This window comes from Artemia franciscana, chromosome 2 (genome assembly GCF_032884065.1).
Source record: "Artemia franciscana chromosome 2, ASM3288406v1, whole genome shotgun sequence".
NCBI lineage: Eukaryota > Metazoa > Arthropoda > Branchiopoda > Anostraca > Artemiidae > Artemia > Artemia franciscana.
In genome coordinates this window covers 67,256,772-67,275,779 of record NC_088864.1, presented here as the reverse complement: position 1 = coordinate 67,275,779, position 19,008 = coordinate 67,256,772, and the positions used below count along the sequence as shown (strand labels likewise).

Here is a 19,008-nt window from a genome sequence, read left to right as displayed (position 1 = left end):
TTAGGACATAGGACATAGGACGATAAGATCCATCAATTCAGGAAGCTGACAAAACATGTCCCGATTTGGTATCTGAAACAAGTCTAAATCAGAGTAACATAGGACGTTTAGGACATAGGACGATAAGATCCATCAATGCAGGAAGCTGACAAAACATCTTCGGATTTGGTATCTGAAACAAGTATAAATCAAAGTAACATAGGACGTTTAGGACATAAGACATAGGACGATAAGATCCATCAATGCAGGAAGCTGACAAAACATCTCCCGATTTGGTATCTGAAACAAGTATAAATCAAAGTAACATAGGAAGTTTAGGACATAGGACGTAGGACGATAAGATCCATCAATGCAGGAAGCTGACAAAACATCTCCCGATTGGTATCTGAAACAAGCATAAATCAAAGTAACATAGGACGTTTAGGACATAGGACGATAAGATCCATCAATGCAGGAAGCTGACAAAACATCTCCCGATTTGGTATCTGAAACAAGTATAAATCAAAGTAACATAGGACGTTTAGGACATAGGACATAGGACGATAAGATCCATCAATGCAGGAAGCTGACAAAACATCTCCCGATTTGGTATCTGAAACAAGTATAAATCAAAGTAACATAGGACGTTTAGGACATAGGACGATAAGATCCATCAATGCAGGAAGCTGACAAAACATGTCCCGATTTGGTATCTGAAACAAGTATAAATCAAAGTAACACAGGACGTTTAGGACATAGGACATAGGACGATAAGATCCATCAATGCAGGAAGCTGACAAAACATGTCCCGATTTAGTATCTGAAACAAGTATAAATCAAAGTAACATAGGACGTTTAGGACATAGGACGATAAGATCCATCAATGCAGGAAGCTGACAAAACATGTCCCGATTTGGTATCTGAAACATGTATAAATCAAAGTAACATAGGACGTTTAGGACATAGGACGATAAGATCCACCAATGCAGGAAGCTGACAAAACATGTCCCGATTTGGTATCTGAAACAAGTATAAATCAAAGTAACACAGGACGTTTAGGACATAGGACGATAAGATCCATCAATGCAGGAAGCTGACAAAACATGTCCCGATTTGGCATCTCAAACAAATATAAATCAAAGTAACATAGGACGTTTTTGCAAATATAAATAAAAATCAAATTAACATAGGTATCTGAAACATAGGCATCTGGACGTACCTGAAACAAATATAAATACAAATCAAAGTAAGATAGGACGTTTTTGCTTCAAATATGTCCTAACCAATCTTATCTATATTTTCTGATTCAAAGCTGTTATATTAATTTTGTTTTAGTTTTAATTTAATTAGTAATTAAATTAAATTTTAAGTCTGAGTTGGGATGCTGTCTTAAAGTTTGACCCTCCAGACTGAAGGGTATGTCCAGCTATTTGTTGATAAAACAACTAACTAACTAAGTTTTATTATTAATTGGTTAATGAAGGTATAATATTATTCAAAGATATGTCAATTTATTATCCTGTTATTATCCAATTTATCATCTAATTCTAATATATTGACTAACAAAGAGGTTTTCTCTGTAATACAAATAAAAGTAACATAGGACGTTTTTGCTTCAAATATGTCCATGACATGAGGAAATATGATAGAAGGTCAATTGAACATAAATCAATTTACCCCAATGATTCAGATTATTTCATGTTAGATCCTCCCCCTTTTCTTCACCACTGGTTACAAAATCTCAATTTACACGATTAAAAACAACCATTTGAAGTGGTTCCAACAGATATATCTAAAGGAGATTACTATACATAATGAGAAGAATTTGGCAAAAAAAAGCGGTTTTTCATGTTCCAGATCCATTATCTTTTACGATAAAATTCTTCGTTTTTTTCCCTTTCCTATGGGTCAGGGTTGTGTGTGCTTCTGACCAATCCATAACAAGGCTTGGTAAAAGCTGAGAATACTGGTGGGCTTCTAACTCAAATATTGCTATAAGAATAAAAACTCTCGCATTGAACCCTTAGAATAGGTATTGAAGCTTCTACCTCCACCTGCTACATTCTTATAAGGCTTTAAAGAATATCGAAAAATAGGTATATATAATCTTGTTTTAAATAAATAAAAAAAAAATCAGGTTTGACTTGAAGTTTACTTCCCTTGGTCTGTGAGTTTTGGGAGGGCATTCCCCTGGATTAGACACAAACCACAACCCAGATTTAAACTTTTATTTAGGGTTAATACGCATTTTTATAGAATCTTTCAAAGTAGAGAAGGGTTGAAAAGAGGAGCTCAAAAATGCTTAATGGATCTAATTTGGATAGTTACGGTGCAATAGTTGTAAAATCTATTGGATATCCATAGCTCAATTCAGGTTTCATTGATTCATGTTCTTCTGTAAAGGAAAAAAAAATGAAAACCATTCTGGCATGAAGTAGAACAAAATCCATTTGAAATTACTCAAAAGTTTTTTTTTCTCCAGTAAATCATATTATTGTTTTATATAGTTATTATTATTTGTAATAAAATTGTATATTGAAGCTTTGGAATTACTTAGGTCCCTAGAAGTTTCATTTGAACTTCACCAGAAGTTTCATTTGAACTTCACTAGAAGTTTCATGTGGTTACATGAAACTAACCAGTTGTGAAATCCATAGGATATTCCTGTTCTAAAGAAGAAAGAAGATAAGAGGTTAACAGAGCTTGGCACTAATATGGACTTTCATTTGATGAAAACAGCAAATTATTATCAGAACAATTTTCTGAGCTAGTAGAAAGCAACTCAATTTCACTTTTAATGACGAAATCCATTATGGGAGATAAGTCCATTATGCCACTCATTTCTGTTCCCTTGAAAACCAGGACAGTCTTTCCCATTATAGGACAAATAAATTAGTATATATACATAAATATATAATAGAATGATCTTTCAAATTTCATTTGTTCCAAACGTAATCTCTGATTTTTTTTTTTCCAATTTGTACCTGAAAATTTACTTTCTAAACCAGCAAGAGACTCATGGAGTCAAAAGATTCCCACCCCCCTTCCCTGGGACTGGTTGTCTGCTACATATTACATATACACAAGTAATATGCATATATAAAACAAATAATAACAGTAATCGAATGTGCTTAATATACCTCGCAATTTTAGAGGCAAATAACTAAGGAAAACACATAACCTAAAAAACTACCTACTTGTTTTTTCTTTTTTTCTTCTTTTTCTTTTTCTACAGAAAAAGGTGAAAAAATTTCTAGACTAAGACTTTTTGACATAGGGAAAATTTAAATCATTTTTTTTATTAAAGTAACTCAACACTGCCATATCAATAACTTTATGAAAAGAAGACTAACCATCCAAATTTCATTTTGCTCCAAATGTAGTTTCTCCAATTTTGCCAAATTGCTACCAAAAAAGATATTCTCTAAATTGACAAGATATTTCTTAGAGTCAACATACTCAGTAAAAGCGTTGGTCAGGTGCAGCTCTTTAAGGTTGTACATATTTGCAAAAATTCGTGGATGCTCATGAGTACCATTAATATACAGATCATTGTGATTGAGGATCAACCGATGGACGTTACTGATCCTATGGAATGCTTGACCTCGGATGTGGCGTATTTTGTTATTGGACATATCTATCACCTGAAATAATGAACAATTAACTTTGATGTTATAAATAAGGAAACAAAAGGAAATAACTACCCTCTATTATGGCTATCTGATTTACGGTGAGTGATACATTTCCAGAAATATTTTTTTCATTTTGAAGAAATTAGAAAATCCAGGTTAGAAAAATTTGCAGGGACCAGTTCAAATATTTAATCCAAAAACTTCCACAAATTGTATTCACCTCGCACTAGCATAACCACTTAACTTAAAATAAAACAGAAAGTATGCATGGAAAACAATTGTTTACCCTAATAGTGGTTTTTGCATCTTTATTTATTTTTCATTTTTTTGAAAAAATACCTGAGACGGGAAAATATGTTCCATTATCACTTATGCAATATTCACTGACATAATAGACCATTGTTTTGAGCTCACAGAGATGGAACACTTGGTACATTTTTTTGCAATGAATTAAACGACTATCATTTTGTACACACTTTTCCTCGTCCAGTTAGCCTATGAGCCTTGTCAGATAATGGCATTACTACAGTTTTAATAATTCATTTAGGTCAATAACATAGAAACCGAATTGCTTGAAGCATATTCGCCACCATAGAATGAACAGAGCTAGGCAGCTTCTTTGGCCTCAATCCCTCATTTTACTGCCCATAGTAACATTTTTTTTTATTTATTTATTTACTACAGTTAAATGTGATGGACATTCAAAGAATTTTCCTATAATAACAGGCATGAAGCTCAAAATAAACAATCTCCCTTTCACTGTTTTAAACAGCTTAGTTTAATCCCAAAGAATAAAATGAATGACCTTTTGTAAGATTGTAGATACGTAATTTGTGTACTTCGTTTAATAATAGCAATGATTCATTGATTCAAGCTGAAACTTCAGATATATTTACTATAAAAGTGTTAAAAAGCAGAAGCAAAAAGTTTAAATTCTAAATCAGTGAAGATGAATGGCATTCAATGAGGTTCTAGCAGACTTATAAGCTGTCCAGAGACTATTTTCCTCCTGAAACTCCTAAGGAAACCAGGGGCCATCCAAGGATTTAGAGTAGAGGCCCTCTTAGATTTACCATTAGGAGTCGAAACTGAAGAAATATCAAGAACAGCCTCTTCAGCGGTAAAATACCTGCAGAAAGCATAGACAAGCATAAGGCCCATATTGTTTTTTTTTTATCTAGTTAAGATAGGGCTACCTAGGCCATTTGTCAAATTGTTACTTAGCATGTATTAGATTATTTTATCCATAGTTTTCATTGCTAAACAAGGAATTTTAAGGCTTTTCAGAGCATTTAAAGGAGAAAACTCTGCTTTGCTCTGGGATAGTCTTTTTGGCTAAAAATAAGTCTCTATGTTAACTGTTAGAAACAGATCATGTTATAAACATGACCAATCTTAACATCTTTAAAAAGGGGGAAAAGACTTTCATTCAACATTTCAAAATAATAAAAAAATAATAAGAAAAAAGGGCATCCCATCTATAAAAAAAGGGTTGAAAAAAACAAATATTTTTTTTTTACCATTTATGAATTCGTGTGATACAACACCCCTGATAAATAAGAAAAACATTACCTCTAAATATTCATAATTAGTTACATCTCCAAAGACATTTGGTGGGATTTCTTTAACGTCATTTCCAGTAAATATTAAAACTTGCACATCTTCCGGCAGAAATTCAAGCATGTCAACAGATCTGAAACCAGCATCAGTGCAATTTACAACCCATTTTGCTTCGCCATAATAAAGGGCTTCACCACAAGCACACTTAGTTTTAAACTCGGGTGGACAGTTTAATCTGCTGAGTTCCTGGGACATGGAAGAAGCAACAAAAAGAATGCAAATAATCCTTATTTCCAACATTTTGTATTTTGGACCTGCATAAAGCAAATTGTTAGATATAAATATTTCAGAAGCCATCTGACTAATTGTACTTTTTATCTCTTTTTGTATTTTACTTATGGTTGAAAACCTGGAGTTGATAGTATTGTAGAGATAGCCTCTCACACTCTATAAATTCTTTAAACTCTAGCTCTCCAAACCTGGCTAGGGGAGAGAGAAATACTTTCAACCCTAGCCCTCCCACCCTGGCTAGGGGAGAGAGAGAAAAGAGAGAGAGAGAGAGAGCAAGAGGGGGGGGGGGAGATAGAAAGAAAGAGAGGGAGAGCATGAGAGAGAGAGAGAAAGTATGAGAGAGTACAAAGTATAAATATGGCAATGTGACTATTTGTAAATTGATGTACCTTCTTCAACAATTTATAATTCTCTTTTGACATTTCCTAGATGTTGTACATTTTAGCAGAACTGCTACTAATTTAGTTTCAAGAGAACGATGATTATGGTGAATTTATTTTTTATTTATAAGGAGTACCTCTTCTCATCAGCAAGGCTTTAAAAAATGTTTACAGTTTTATTTTTTTAAGGAAGGTAACTTTCCCCAGACTTGGACAAATCAAGATGATAGGTAAAGGTGGGTTGTTTGCTACGTTTTAACCCCTAAGAACCATAAAAGTAAGTATTTATAGTTGAAAACCACAAACCCCAAAGTTCTTAAGTCCCCCTAAAACAGAAAGTTTGTTGTCCAATCATCACTAAGAAAAACCTAGTATATGGTTTTATTTCTTTTAAGCATTACATTGGAAACGTCTGATAATGTCTTTAAATGCCATGGAACTGCATACTCAAGAAGAACAGTTCTCAAGAAGAAAGTTGAAAGGGATACATACTAACAACAAACTAATTTTTGATGACAACCTTGAAAACTGGGAAGAAAACCAAGCGAATATTTATTGGTATGCTCTGTTGTCTTCCTCGAAGGCATGGAGAAGGTCAAAAAGAGGAAGGAATAGGAGTAAGAAACAAAATCAAGGACTAGAAGTAATAATGCAAATGCAAAAACCCTTAGGCTATAATAAATTTGCAAAGACAAAAAGCAAATTGCTTGAAGCACAAAGGAGGTCACTAAGAGGAAGAACTGGAGATAATGAAGAGGAAGGAAGGACTGGGACAAGTGAAAAATAAAACATTATAATAGATCGCCAAGGACAAGAAAGCCAATGGCTTAGCCTATCCTGGTGACTGAGGAGAAAAAGAAAAAGAGTTTTGCTATTCTGGTTATTCTTCAAAACAACATTTTTGAAACCAAGGTCAGTCCAAAAGTCATTGTCTTTTTCAAAGCTGGATTCAACAAGGACTCACAGAAGTCTGATGGGATGTCATCTCAATGAAACCTGATAAAAACCAATGCTGAGATGTCTACACGAGGTTGAGAAGACCCAATCTTAAGATTTGTAATTCTTTTTACTTTCTGAAAACTCAGTTTTACACCAATTTATAATGAGAACTGCAACTAAACTTATTGTAAGTTCTTGATCTTAAAATCGATAATATTGGGTAATAAAAACAGAGGCAAAAAAATCTTTCAAGAATGAATCCAGAGTCTAAATTTTATAACAAGAGGGTTTACAGTTATTTGTTATCATTCCTTCTCTTTCCACTTTTAATTAACTCTGCTAAATCTTAATTTATAAAGTTTGAAAAAGTTAGTAGGATCTGTTTGAAATTAAATTAAAAAAAACAAGTTTTTTTAAATGAAAGTAAGGAGCGACATTAAAACTTAAAACGAACAGAAATTACCCTGTATATGAAATGGGCTTTTCCTCTTCAACACCTCGCTCTTTACGCTAAAGTTTGACTCTTTCTCTCAACTCTACTATTTAAAACAGTAAAAAACTTTAGCGTAAAGAACGGGACGTTGATGAGGAAAATCCCATTTCATATACGGGGTAATTTCTGTTCGTTTTAAGTTTTAATGTCGCCCCTTACTTTCATTTAAAAAAACTTGTTTTTTTTATTTAATTTCTGGACGTTTTTCAATTAACGCATGTTTTGATTTTGGCACTCTGCACATAAATAATTAAAACGAAATTTTCATATTAATTTTTTTTTGGCTAAATGGCTTTCTCATAGTGTTAATCGGAAGATTTTGAGAAAAAAGGAGAGAGGGAGGAAGCCTAGTTGCCCTCTAATTTTTTGATTACTTAAAAAGACAACTAGAGATTTTAATTTTTTTTACGAACATTTTCATTAGTAAAAAAATATACGTAATTTACGAATTAACTTACGTAACGAACTTCTATATTCGTCTGTTTTTATTGCGTATATGAGGGAGTTCACCCCTCGTCGATACCTCGCTCTTTACACTAAAGCTTAAATTATGTCCCAATTCCTTATGAATGACCCTTGAATCACAAAGGCTGTAGAATAAATAGTTGAAATTACTAAATTAAGTTTAGTAAATTACATTAAATTAAGTTTTAATGCTACTCCTCAATTTCAGTAGAAAAAAATTCTCACATTTATTTTTTCATTGTTTTTTTAAATAATGCTAAAAAATCAGGCGCCCCCTTCATTGAAAGTCTCTTCCCCCATGAGAAGTTTTTCCATGGAAAGATCCTCCCACGTACTCCCCCCACCTCAACTCTCCCTCCCAAACCAAAAAATTCCCCTGAAAACGTCCGTACACTTCCCAGTAACCATTACTATATGTAAGCACAGGTCAAAGTTTGTAACTTACAACCCCTCCTACAGGGACTGCAGGGGAGTAAGTCGTCCCCAAAGACATAGTTATTAGGTTTTTCGACTATGGTGAATAAAATGGCTATCTCAGAATTTTTATCTGGTGAGTTTGGGGACAAGATGAGTGTGGGAGGGGGCCTAGGTGCCCTCCAATTTTTGTGGTCACTTAAAAAGGGCACTAGAATTTTTCATTTCCGTTAGAATGAGCCCTCTTGCGACATTCTAGGACCACTGGGTCAATACGATCACCCCTGGGGAAAAAAACAAATAAACACACATCCGTGATTTGTCTTCTGGCAAAAAATGCAAAGTTCCACATTTTTGTAGATAGGAGCTTGAAACTTGTACAAAAAGGTTCTCTGATATGCTGAATCTGATGGTGTAATTTTCGTTAAGATTGTATGACTTTTAGGGGGTGTTTTCACCTATTTTCCAAAATGAGGCAAATTTTCTCAGGCTCGTAACTTTTGATAGGTAAGATTAATCTTGATGAAAGTTATATATTTAAAATCAGCATTAAAATGCAATTTTTTTTATGTAACTATTTGTATCAAAATTCTATTTTTTAGAGTTTTGGTTACTATTGAGCCGGGTCGCTCCTTACTACAGTTTGTTACCACAAACTGTTTGATTCAAGCTTTTTATTATTATAATTATCACTATTTTTATTACCATACATAAAGTAAGCAAAACACCTGTCCAAGAATACCTAATTCACCACAAAAACAAACAAATAAATGTTATTTTCTACTAATTTGCCAATTAGTATTTTTTTAATTTGCCAACCCCTCCCCACAAGCTTAGTTTCTAAATAGTTGCATGGAAATACATTGGTACATCCATTTGCTAATTTAGCAAACTACAAGTGCTGAAAACCAGAACAAAAAGGTAATTTATCTATGCAGTGATTTATATAAACAGAAGTGGGCATTTGAATAACTTCTTGTTTTCCATGCAAATATTATTATAATATAGCAAAATACTAGTTTGGTAGCCTCATTTTTGCTTTAGGCTTTTCTTTCCCACACTCAGTTTCATTGCAATGTACATGCATATGCATTTCTATGTCCCAGGCCAATTTAGTAAGAGGTATACATCAAGAATCACAATAACAAGGTAATTTTCATGAATGTTGTAATTCCTGGGAAAATAGAAATAGGTGTTTTAATAGCTTCTTCTTTACTATTCAATTCTGATATAGTGTAGTAAAATACAAGACAGGTAGCCTGATTATCACCCTTTACACCAGTTATTAATAAAGCTAATCAAACGAATGGTCATAATAAGTTATGGCTGAAAAATTACCCATAAAAAAATAAATTAAGCAATTAAAACAAAATCTACTACCCTTTTCAATAAAAACCCAGGGACAAGCGTGGTAGTGTCTATGACACTTGTATATAGGGAAATAGAAGAGGGAGAGGGGGGTCATCAGGGCGTCTGTCCTCCATAACCTTTATCTTCTTACAATTTACACACTAATTGCCTATATTTCCCACATAATTTGCCACTTAGCCTTCTTTTTATTCCCCCATACCAAAATCAGTTCATACATATTGACATGAAAGACACTCCTGTATTCTGACCAAATTTAGCAAAAGGCATATACTGAAGAAAAGTCAAAACATCACTATGTTACAATTTATGAAAAAAGAGATGGGTCTTTGGATAACTTCTATTTTTCTATGCAAAAATCAATACAATGTAGAAAAATAAAGAGGTAATCTGATCACTACCAATTATGTGTTTCATTATTATAGCAAATGAGCTTAATAAATAAAGATTAATTACACCTATAAAAATGTAATTAAAAAAAAATTTTGGAGACCAAATTTAGTATTCATAAAATTGTTGCAGAAAATTATATAGATTAGTATATACAGCAAAGCATACTGCTCTACAAAAGCCTAAGCACCAAGCAGGTGTTAGTTATGAGTAATATATAAAGTGTGAGGGAATCCTTAGGGTCTCACTCTGCTGTGATCTTGAAGTTTATATAGTTTACCCACTAGTTATCTACATTTTTTCAAATAATCTGCTGATGAAGTTCTTGTTTTCTAATGTGCCTCACCCTCCAAATGCATAAACTCAGCCGCTATAAATCAATATGCATTGATATATCCTAAACCAATTTAGAAGAAGACACACCCTGGAAATTAAAATAACAAGATGATTTTATCAAGATGATTTTATGAGAAATCAGAGACATGCATTTGAATAACTCTTGTTTACTGTGAAATGTTAACAAAGCACATCAAAATGCAAGACTGGTAACCTGATTTGTACCCATTAAACCTTTAATTAATACAGCTAATGAATTGAATGACTAAAACTGGACTATACCTTGCAAAATTTATAGATAATTCAGGAATGAGATAAATCCTAATATTGAGACAAATTCTGAAATTATTCTACAATAAAGCATGACATTCAATGAAAAACCAGAGACAGAGGATGGGCCCTCCTTATGGCTGCTGTCATAAATAATGTCAAAATTGTAGAAATTTACCCCTTAACTGAATGTTTCTTGAATATTTGGCAGATTAGGCTTCATCTGCAGCAATGCCCCCCCCCCCCACCCCCCACCCCAAAAAAAGGATTTCAATGTATGTGCATCTAAATGTGTTTTTGTGTACCCAAAGATTCAGCAAGACATATGTTTAGCAGTGAATAGTAATTTTATCTATATTATAATCATAAGAAGCACAATAGTGCTGCCCAAGTAGAAAACAATAGGCCTGCAATATTTAGAGTGCAACTTATAGGAAATGTTGGACAAAATCAAAACATACTATGTGCATGTTACTATGTTGTCAAAAGGATGTATCAGCAATACCTCAGGCACAACTTAGGGTACTAAGTTTAAGCTTCCAGAGCATGTTGAGGGGGATGTTAAAATAAGAAAAAGACACTGTGTGCATATTGCTACAACTGTGATCCTGGCTACTTACAACTTTTACTACTTGCAACAGCAACTGCTTGTGACTTAAAATACTTTTGACTGTGACTATTTGAGACTTTAACTACTTCTAGCCAGAATTGGGACAACTTGCTGCTAAAACTTCTCACAATTGCAACTATTTGCACCTGAAACCACTTGAAACTGTGACTACTTGCTATTGCCACTGCCTGCAACTACTGCTACTAGGCTGCAATTGTGACTATAACTGTCATGCCTACTTCTACTGCTAGTGCTACACCTATTGAATTAAAACAAAGAGTTTCAATACATCCAGTTTATCAAAGTAGTATATTTACAAAGTCTCAGAAACAAAATAGAGCATTAGGTTGAAATTTTCAGCAAAAGTTGAAGAGGATGTAAAACTATCCAAAAGTTACTATGTGCATTCAATATTGTCAAGAGGGTGAATTTGCAGCATCTAACAAGTTTAAGCTATTAGGGCTAAACTTTCCAAAAATGTTAATTGGTAATTGGTATATTGAGCTAAATCAAAGACACCATATGAATCCACATTGTCAAATTGGCGTTTCTGGAATATCCCAAAATCAGTTAAGAGTATTAATTTGAAACTTTCAGAGAATGATCCCAGAACTCATTGTCCAAACTCAATTGTCCAGAAACTCATTACACACCAAAGAAACAAAATTGTTTAGCCCAATTCTTCTGTTCACTTTTAAGGGATACAACTTTGTATGGGTGCTGCCTAGTGACTATATAATGTGAAAATATGTAGCTTCTGGTTTGCTACCAGCAATTTGTGTCCACATTACTAGTTTGATGGACAATTCTGAATGAATTCATCAAATTGGCATTAACCCTACAAGATTGTACACTTGGAAGGTTTAAGCTATGCATTTGCCAACTATATAGTAATTCCTTCAAATACAGAACTAACCTTGTAATATGCCTCTATAGAGTTCCTACTCATAGCCTGTCAAAATGGTTTAATGGGTGGAGACACACTAGGGCATTACTTGACAATAGGCCTCAATAATGCCTAGTATAACATTTTAAAGCTGTGCAAAATGAGCTTGCAAAATGTATGTTTCAGAATGTGAAGTTGAAAATCTGTACTTATTGATGTCAGTGATGGATATTTATCAAATTTTGGCTTATTATCAAAATAGACATCAAGGTCATTCATATATACAGCATCAATTGTTTTAGAAAAATATATATAAAAACTCATGCAGTTTGGCTTAATTGTTCTCATATAATGGATAACAAAAGTTTAAAACTTTGGCAGACATAGAATTAATACTAAGTTCTTATAATTTCATCTGTGTAGTGCATTAACACATGCCTGTAAAAGTGGACAATCTTCAGGATTTTCTATTTGTCTATATATTTTGACATCATCTGCAAAAAGCTTGATAATTGAATATTTGATGATAGATGGAATCTCATTTACAAATAAACAAAACAATTTGGGACCTAAGCAGGTCCCCTGTGGAACTCAACTTTCTAACTGAATTGACAATGAGACATTACAATCTGTTGTGACTCTTTCCATTCTTCCAGTAAGATATTCCCAGATCCAAGTAACAGCTCAAGGACCTATTTTATAATTCTTAGGCTTATAAATCATCAGTTCTATACAAATTTTGTAGAACACTCTGGAGAAATCAAAATAAATACAGCAACAAAATTGTTTTGAAGCTATCAGTTGTCACAGATCCCACCATCATCTTGCTTAGGCTGTTCTACAGACTTGTGATTTGATTATAGAAGAAATTGTTTCTTTTTCTTGTCTTGGCACACCAGTAGAACAGCTTTGTTGAATGTCCCTGGTACTTGATGACCAACAGGTTCAAACATGTCTTTGCTATCAGATTGGAGCAACTTATAGGTCATTACCATATTGTCTCTTGCATTGACAGTATGTAAGAGTTGCCAGCTTCAGGCTGCCAACTCTTTATAAAGAGCTCTTTATGTCAAAGAGGATTGACATCCATGCCTTTTATCTTTGAGACCCTTTATGCATTATATTGCCTGTCTTTGAACAGATTCAAGAGCCATCTGGTTGGTTTTGTTAACTGGTAAGACAATGTACATTCCATACTCCTATCTAGCTCTCACCAGGCCTTTATAGAGTTTAGTGGCTATTGCAAGGGATTTACTAGTGATTGTGTGCTTGATGATACCAAGATTCTGGTTAGTCCCTACTACTGCAGCATGGGTATGATAGTTGAATTTGAGGTCTTCTTCACCAACAGCCCCCAAATCTCTATCTGAGGTACTCTTGGAAATTGATTGTCTCTTCACCAGAATTTGACAACATTGAATATTGCTATCACAGGCTATTTCTTCTAAAATGGAGAGCCCTGCACTTTTCACCATCAAATTTGAGTCTCTATATATTGGCCTATTTGCAAAAGTAATCTCAGTCTGAAATTATTGAAACTATACCGTGTTGTGTGTCAATAGGACCAATAAATTTTGAGTTATCAGCATACAGACTAAGTTTATTAGTCACACTTTTTGGAGTGTCTTTAATGTAGATATTAAAAAGTGTAGATTCAAAAACAGTTCCTTGAGGCGCCCCACTTAAGACCTCTGCTATTTCAGAATAGAAAGCTGTACCACCTTCATCAAAAACTCTGGCCTGCTGCTTTTTTACCTTCAAGAAAGACATAATCAAGTCTGCCCTCTTCAATAACAAATGCCTTCAGTTTCAACTGGAGCCATTGATGTCAGACTTTATTTAAGGCTTTAGCAAAGTACAGCTGAACCATATCAACTGGGAGACTTTGGTCAAGGAACTTAGTTATACAATTATATGAGTCAATCAGATTTGTTTCAAGTGATGAACCTAGTAAGAATCCATGTTGATGTCTTGATAGAAGGTTATTTGTTGCCAAAAGTTTGACAACAGCAGCATTCACAATGCCTGCTAGGATTTTCACAACAGCAGAGGTAATACTGATTGCTATTAATTGGGAGCTTTGGTTAAGAGTTGTGGATGAATGCCATCTGGCTCAACAGAATTATTTGGATTAAGCTTTTTAAGCCCAGATTCAAGCTCAGCCTTATCCACTATTATTGGAGACACTTGAGTGTTAATTATATAGTGTGGTGAGGTTGGGAGAGGGCAGTAGGCTATCTGTAGATTTGAATGCTGATGTAGACTGGTGGTCCAATGCATTAGCAATTTTTGGGGGGTCATTTGACTGGATTCCATAACAAATCAGCTCAGTAGCTGTGTGCCTACCAGGTTTATGTGCAGAAGTAGGCTATACTTCCAGAAGTTCTTGGGGCTGGTTTTTGAGGCTACTGTAAAGGCATCCTTGTAATTCTCTATCAATTTTCTAGACAGTGCTCAAGCTTTGTTCCTTGTAGCTTTAAAATTAATGTTCATTTCTCTGGTCATAAAGGGGAGAGTTCTTAGTTTGTATCTCAACATGATGGTTTTGTGTTTATTGATGATGTCTAACAACACATTTTTTTAATTATTTCCTATGTGCCTTCTATCTCTATAAATTTGACAAATGACCAATTACACTCATTGAGTTCATGCTTGATTTGACAGTAATTTTTATACACATATTTAGTTAACTTATATGTATTAAGTCAACCTCTTGAAATTTAGACTTGTCACAAATATAGCCTATCTTGCTATTCCTCCACCAATGTCATTGTGAGGAATGTCATATCTAACCAGTGTATTCAATTCAATTCAATTTATTCAAAAAGAAAAGAAAAGACATAACAACAATAATAATAAAGATCCTAGAAGCAAACTTGTTAAGGACCAAAACAACAAAAAATTGAAAATGAAGAAGAGAGAGAAAAAAAAAGAAAAGAGAAAACAAGGGTAATTAAAGCAAATTGAATAAACATTTAGAGGAATATAATATCAAGATTTTAGTACATTGTTATATAGCATCCAAAAACTTGTGGATAGCTCAACACTGGAGGGTATTAAATTCAATTGAATTATAGACTTATAAATTGGGGATTGCTGGGCAGAACTAGAGATACACCTGGGGACAATGAAGGAATGGTTGGATGAATGGAGACAGTGGCCTTCAGAATTATTACAATTAAAATAAGATAATAAGTGGGGAGGAAGATTTTTATGGTAAGCAGAGTATGCAAGGGATAGATTTAATTTTTTGATGATTTGTTCAAAAGGGATAATACCAAAATTGGAGTACAAGTCCTTGGTGGGATAGAGTTGTGGCAACCAAAAAACTGCTTTGACAGTATGGTTTTGAGCAGATTTTAATTTATTGGTAACTGAAGGATAAGTATTGCCCCATACAGATCCGCAAAAATCACAGTATGAAGGTGTCTACTTTGATCCTACAGATTCTTTGGAAACAGTTCAATTTTAACTCGCTTACTACAACTGGATTTCAGGACAGGCTCACTTTTAATAGTTCATTGTATTTTTTTTTTTTTTACAGAGAATCTACATTTGAGAACATGATGTGACATTTCCTATTACTACTGATGTTTCACTTTTTCTTCTGTCAACAAAAATTAACCAAGGCTACTTTCTCACTAGTCTACTTCCAAGTAGGGCTACTTCTTGCCTCTTTTGATATGCCAGCTGCTGACTGTTGTATTTTTGTTTCTTTGACAGCACTGATTCTGTTTGATCATGCCTGAAACTGAACTTTCTGGACTGTCCTTGTGTTTCAACATGTTTAGTAGCCAAACAGATGGCAAGACAGATGGCCAAACAGGCAGCATGTTTAGAAGCCAAACAGACAGTTTAGTAGCCACAATATCTCTCATTGCATCTCTGATGGTGTCTGCAGTTTGATTTTAATCTACTCTATGATCTTCTATATTGAACTCAATGCTTTAGGCTATTTGGAATTTTAAACCACCTGGTTTTTAGCATGGCCTAGTTGCTTAAAAGACAACTAGGCCTATGCTAAAAATTGGCATAGTAATTTAACTAGTTTCTGATCAATAAGCAGTGAAACTGCATATTTAAAGCAAGAAAGACTGCCAAGTCTCATAAAGAGGATCATTGGCATAAAGCAAAACTACAGTTGATTTTCCCTGACCTACCTGGATCACCACTATCTTTCTTTAGTTTCTTCTGAAAAGCCTCAGACAAATGCTGCAATTTCGTAGAATCTTTCGTAGGTTTTTTTGACGTCATAACCCTGCGATAATTACAGATGAAATTCTAGTCCGGACTGAGAATTCTTCGAAGAATTTCAGACGGATGCGAAATTAATTCTGCATACTTGAGCTTTCGGACACGCTCTGGGATGGTTAGCTCAGTAAGTACATCATTCAGCTTCTTCAACAAAAATAAAAACATAAATATGGACACTAGTAATGAAGTTATGGAGTATCAAGTTATTTGCTTGGAAGAAGGTGGGTCAGTGATTATTCAAAGGAAAGAGGGATTTGAGCCAGGTTAGTAAATTACCATATTTTGGAATTTACCTTAAAGGACATCCTGAGTACTAGGCTATCTTTTGGCAATTAAGCTAAGACAATGAAAAGCTTATTAGTTAATCTTTATATTCAAAGATTGAAATTTTTCTGGCATATCCATGTAACATTGTTACCTTAAAATGCCACCTGGAAGCATTCTAGGGATTGACTTCTTCCAGGCAACTTTGTTAAGCTATGTTAAATTGCCACTTGGGAGCATGAGGATTGAATCCTTTTAGGCTTTGCAAACAGGCCTAGGTGATGTATTAGGGATATGTTGAGGATTTATGGGCTGCCAAATCATAACTCAGAGACTGTCTGTAATTTTATGGCAGAGGTAGGCCAGTGTAGACTATTCAGAGTCTATTCAAAAGGCTGGTAATTTTATCCTTCTGCAGGAACAAAATCCTTCAAATTTTATTGATGGTCTAATAATACAGGAGCAAAAAATGCTTTTAAAAATTGTCATTATGAGGTAAGATATCAGCTAAATTGCCTGTTTAAAGCAACAAAACCTACCTAAGGAGCCAGAAAACTTGAATATGCTTAACTGCTTCTTCAACAGTTGCAAAAGATCTGACAGTGAGTAAAGTATGGAATTTAAGTCAGAAATGCCTTTTATGCTTTTTCTATTCTCACCACGATAAAACACAAATCCCATGTTGACTTGCACAAAAACCTCAAGATAAGTTGTAGTAATTGATCCTTTAGCCTGATGTAGCTGCTATTTGCTGCTATGAGTGCATAGTTTATAATGGGAGCTTAAAATTGTCTTGGCAAGCTGCATGGTTGAGTATACAACCCTCTAGGCAATACTTTCTTTATATGCATATTAGAAGGTGACTCAGAAGGTGATCTGAGTCACCTTCTCAGTAGGGGCCCACCCCAGGCCACTCAGCGCGTCCCCAGGTGGCGGATAGGGGAAAACCTTGCAGATATGCAGGGTACCTCCGGTTGATGGAGGCGCGGACCAAGGGGGGACCCAGCCCTTGGGGGTTCTAAAACATAACTGGGATACCCTCGCCCGGGGGACATAAATTCAGGCGGAGGAGGAAGAAGGCCCCTCTGATGTAGACTGAGCTGGGCCCACCGGCGTGTGGACATGTCCCGTCAGCTTCAAACCTCTTCCCAACAAAGGGTAAAATCGTATGGTATTGCAGGCTATCATCGTGGGAGGATCCTCTTGAGGAGGACAACTGCGAAAGGGCAGATGATTCAGCGACGAACAACGGCCTCTGCAAGTTGACGGAGAGGAGTGGCTTACCGCCGTCTCCTAACCAGCCTTGAAACCTCTCCTTTTAACAAATGAATTATGGGCTCTACAAATCAAAGCAGAATTACTACCGCGTCCGGGGAAACCGACGAACCTAGCAATTTGATGATGATGATGATGATGGCGAATGGAAGTAATATTGAACGTACTACCGCGCACGGGGAAGCCGACGAAGATGCTACCGCGTACGGGGAAACCGACGAACATGCTACCGTGTACGTGGAAACCGACGATCATAATAGGCCTATGACGACCCCCGGACGGGGTAAGGATACCCTACAACTCATCTCCACTCAAACTGTACTCAACATAGGAACACTCAACACCCGGACTCTATCCAAACCAGGAAAAATGGATCTATTACTGAGAGAACTAAACCGATACAAGTGGGACTTAGTTGGGCTATCTGAGACACACCTCCCCCGAACCGGTGAAGAAACTATCTCTGGAACCTCCCTCCTACTCTCGGGACGCACCGATGGCACTCACAGAAAGGGTGTTGGATTCATCCTCTCACCAACTACAATAAAGGCGCTAATCTCCTTCACGCCCGTATCAGAAGGAATAGCAACCATTAGACTAAAGGGATCTGTGTCAAACCTTACCATCATCCAGGTATATGCTCCTGACTCTGCCCGAAGCGATGAAGAATGCGAACAGTTCTACTTTCAACTTCAAAGTGTCACCGACCAAACACCAAAGAAAGATATGCTCATCGTCATGGGCGACTTCAACGCTATCACGGGCAACGATCAGACTGATCGGGGAGATGTAATGGGACCGCATGGCCACGGCCGACTGAACGGAAGAGGTGAAAGGCTAATTAGTTTCTGTAGAGAAAACGATCTGTATAAAACTAACACCGCCTTTAAACACAGACACCGCCGTAAGGTCACCTGGAGATCCCCCGACGGAGTAACTGAAAACATGATAGACTATGTGCTGATATTTAAACGCTGGAAGTCCTCAATAATGGATACGGTATCCCTTCCTGGTGCGGACTTTGATTCAGATCACTCACTCCTGATGTCCAAACTCAAGCTAAGACTGAAACGACTCCCTAAGACGACAAGAATCCCTAGATTCCCGACAGAGCTGCTTTGTGACCCCATAAAAAAGGCGCCTATACCACCAACCTATCGTCAAAATTCCGAGCTATCCTAGAGAACTGCACCTTCCTCACT

At 35.5% G+C, this 19,008-nt stretch overlaps 2 protein-coding genes across 3 annotated transcripts in view; one reads left to right on the top strand and one right to left on the bottom strand.

Annotated features, from left to right (window-relative positions):
• The window catches only part of LOC136043991 (toll-like receptor 4), a 38,662-nt gene extending 22,372 nt beyond the window's left edge, over positions 1–16,290 (bottom strand). Inside the window, exons 1-3 of one of the 2 annotated variants that reach the window (XM_065729080.1) lie at positions 16,174–16,290; positions 5,184–5,485; positions 3,333–3,623 (exon numbers count right to left, since the gene is read on the bottom strand). In XM_065729080.1, the coding sequence (XP_065585152.1) occupies positions 3,333–3,623; positions 5,184–5,485; positions 16,174–16,267 (687 nt within the window). In that variant the 5' untranslated portion in view covers positions 16,268–16,290. Of the gene's footprint in view, positions 1–3,332; positions 3,624–5,183; positions 5,486–16,169 lie in introns of both variants that reach the window. The other variant, XM_065729081.1, reaches the window with a different exon arrangement.
• Positions 16,291–17,863: 1,573 nt separating this feature from the next.
• LOC136035502 (craniofacial development protein 2-like) lies at positions 17,864–18,988 on the top strand. The gene has a single exon (XM_065717341.1). The coding sequence runs from the start codon at positions 17,864–17,866 to the stop codon at positions 18,986–18,988; it is 1,125 nt and encodes a 374-aa protein (XP_065573413.1).
• The last annotated feature ends 20 nt before the right edge of the window (positions 18,989–19,008 follow it).

Coding starts and splice junctions, on each gene's coding strand:
- LOC136035502 (XM_065717341.1), top strand. CDS start 17,864: ATGGGCTCTACAAATCAAAGCAGAATTACTACCGCGTCCGGGGAAACC.